Source organism: Trichinella spiralis (genome assembly GCF_000181795.1).
Source record: "Trichinella spiralis strain ISS 195 chromosome Unknown Scfld6257, whole genome shotgun sequence".
Taxonomy (NCBI): Eukaryota; Metazoa; Nematoda; class Enoplea; order Trichinellida; family Trichinellidae; genus Trichinella; species Trichinella spiralis.
Window position 1 is genome coordinate 1 of NW_003533196.1, and position 1,043 is coordinate 1,043.

Sequence of the window (1,043 nt, forward strand, 5' to 3'; positions counted from 1 at the left end):
TTTCTCGGTAATTTTTTGAAATTGTTGAACTTGAATTTTATTTATAAAAAAGGACTTACTGTAACTGTAGATATTATGCGAAATTTGAGGAGAAAGTTCGTCAGTCGTTGTTGACATGCAAGTTGGAAAGTTCCACTTGGAAGGAGCAATTTTTGAAGGCGGTGAGCGTGAACGGCGGCGAAACGTCGGACGCTTCGATGGTCGACTGTTTCGCACACATCATCGCGTTCCCGTGGAAAGTGATCGCCGCCTTCGTTCCACCGACGACAATTTTCGGCGGCTGGTTAGCTTTCATCGTCGCACTAGCGTTAATCGGCTTATTGACAGCTATAATTGGTGATCTGGCGGCAATATTTGGTTGTTTAGTTGGTTTGAAAGATTCAGTGACTGCGATCACTTTTGTCGCCCTTGGCACCAGTTTGCCGGATACGTTTGCCAGTAGACTTGCTGCATTGCAGGTACTTTATGAAAAGAAATGTCTTTTTTTGTGAAAACAAATAGACAAATAAACAATGTGTGTCTGTTTAAGGATAAAACCGCTGACAACGCGATAGGGAATATAAATGGAAGCAATTCGGTGAATGTGTTTCTCGGACTCGGCTTGCCTTGGTTCATTGCTTCGGTTTATTGGGCTGCCCGTGGTGAAGCGTTCGTGGTTCACAGCGGTGATGTCGGCTTTTCGGTTACCATCTACACCGTGTTGTCGTTAATTTGCATTGTGATGATGATGCTCAGGCGTTTCTTGCCAGCGCTGGGCGAAGCAGAGCTCGGCGGTCCGACAATACCCAAGTGGATATGCAGCGTGACGTTGATATTGTTCTGGGTTTCTCTACATCCTACTGTCAGCATTGCAAGCATACGGTCATATATCATCTTTTTGAATATTTTTATTTTTTACATATCCAGGTATTAATTGATTAATTGGCTCGGGAATTGTGGGCATTTTTTTGCCGGAACTGGGAACAACTACGAATTGGTTGTTGCAGTTGATGTTGCCAAATTTCCATCTTTCGCACTCTTGCGTGATTCTGAGCAAACTTATA

General features: G+C 43.6%; 1 protein-coding gene across 1 annotated transcript; it reads left to right on the plus strand.

Annotated features, from left to right (window-relative positions):
- The first annotated feature begins 131 nt into the window (after positions 1 to 131).
- Tsp_14379 (sodium/calcium exchanger 1) lies at positions 132 to 913 on the plus strand. The gene is made up of 2 exons (XM_003366272.1): positions 132 to 458; positions 530 to 913. The coding sequence occupies exons 1-2, from the start codon at positions 198 to 200 to the stop codon at positions 911 to 913; spliced, it is 645 nt and encodes a 214-aa protein (XP_003366320.1). The 5' UTR covers positions 132 to 197.
- The last annotated feature ends 130 nt before the right edge of the window (positions 914 to 1,043 follow it).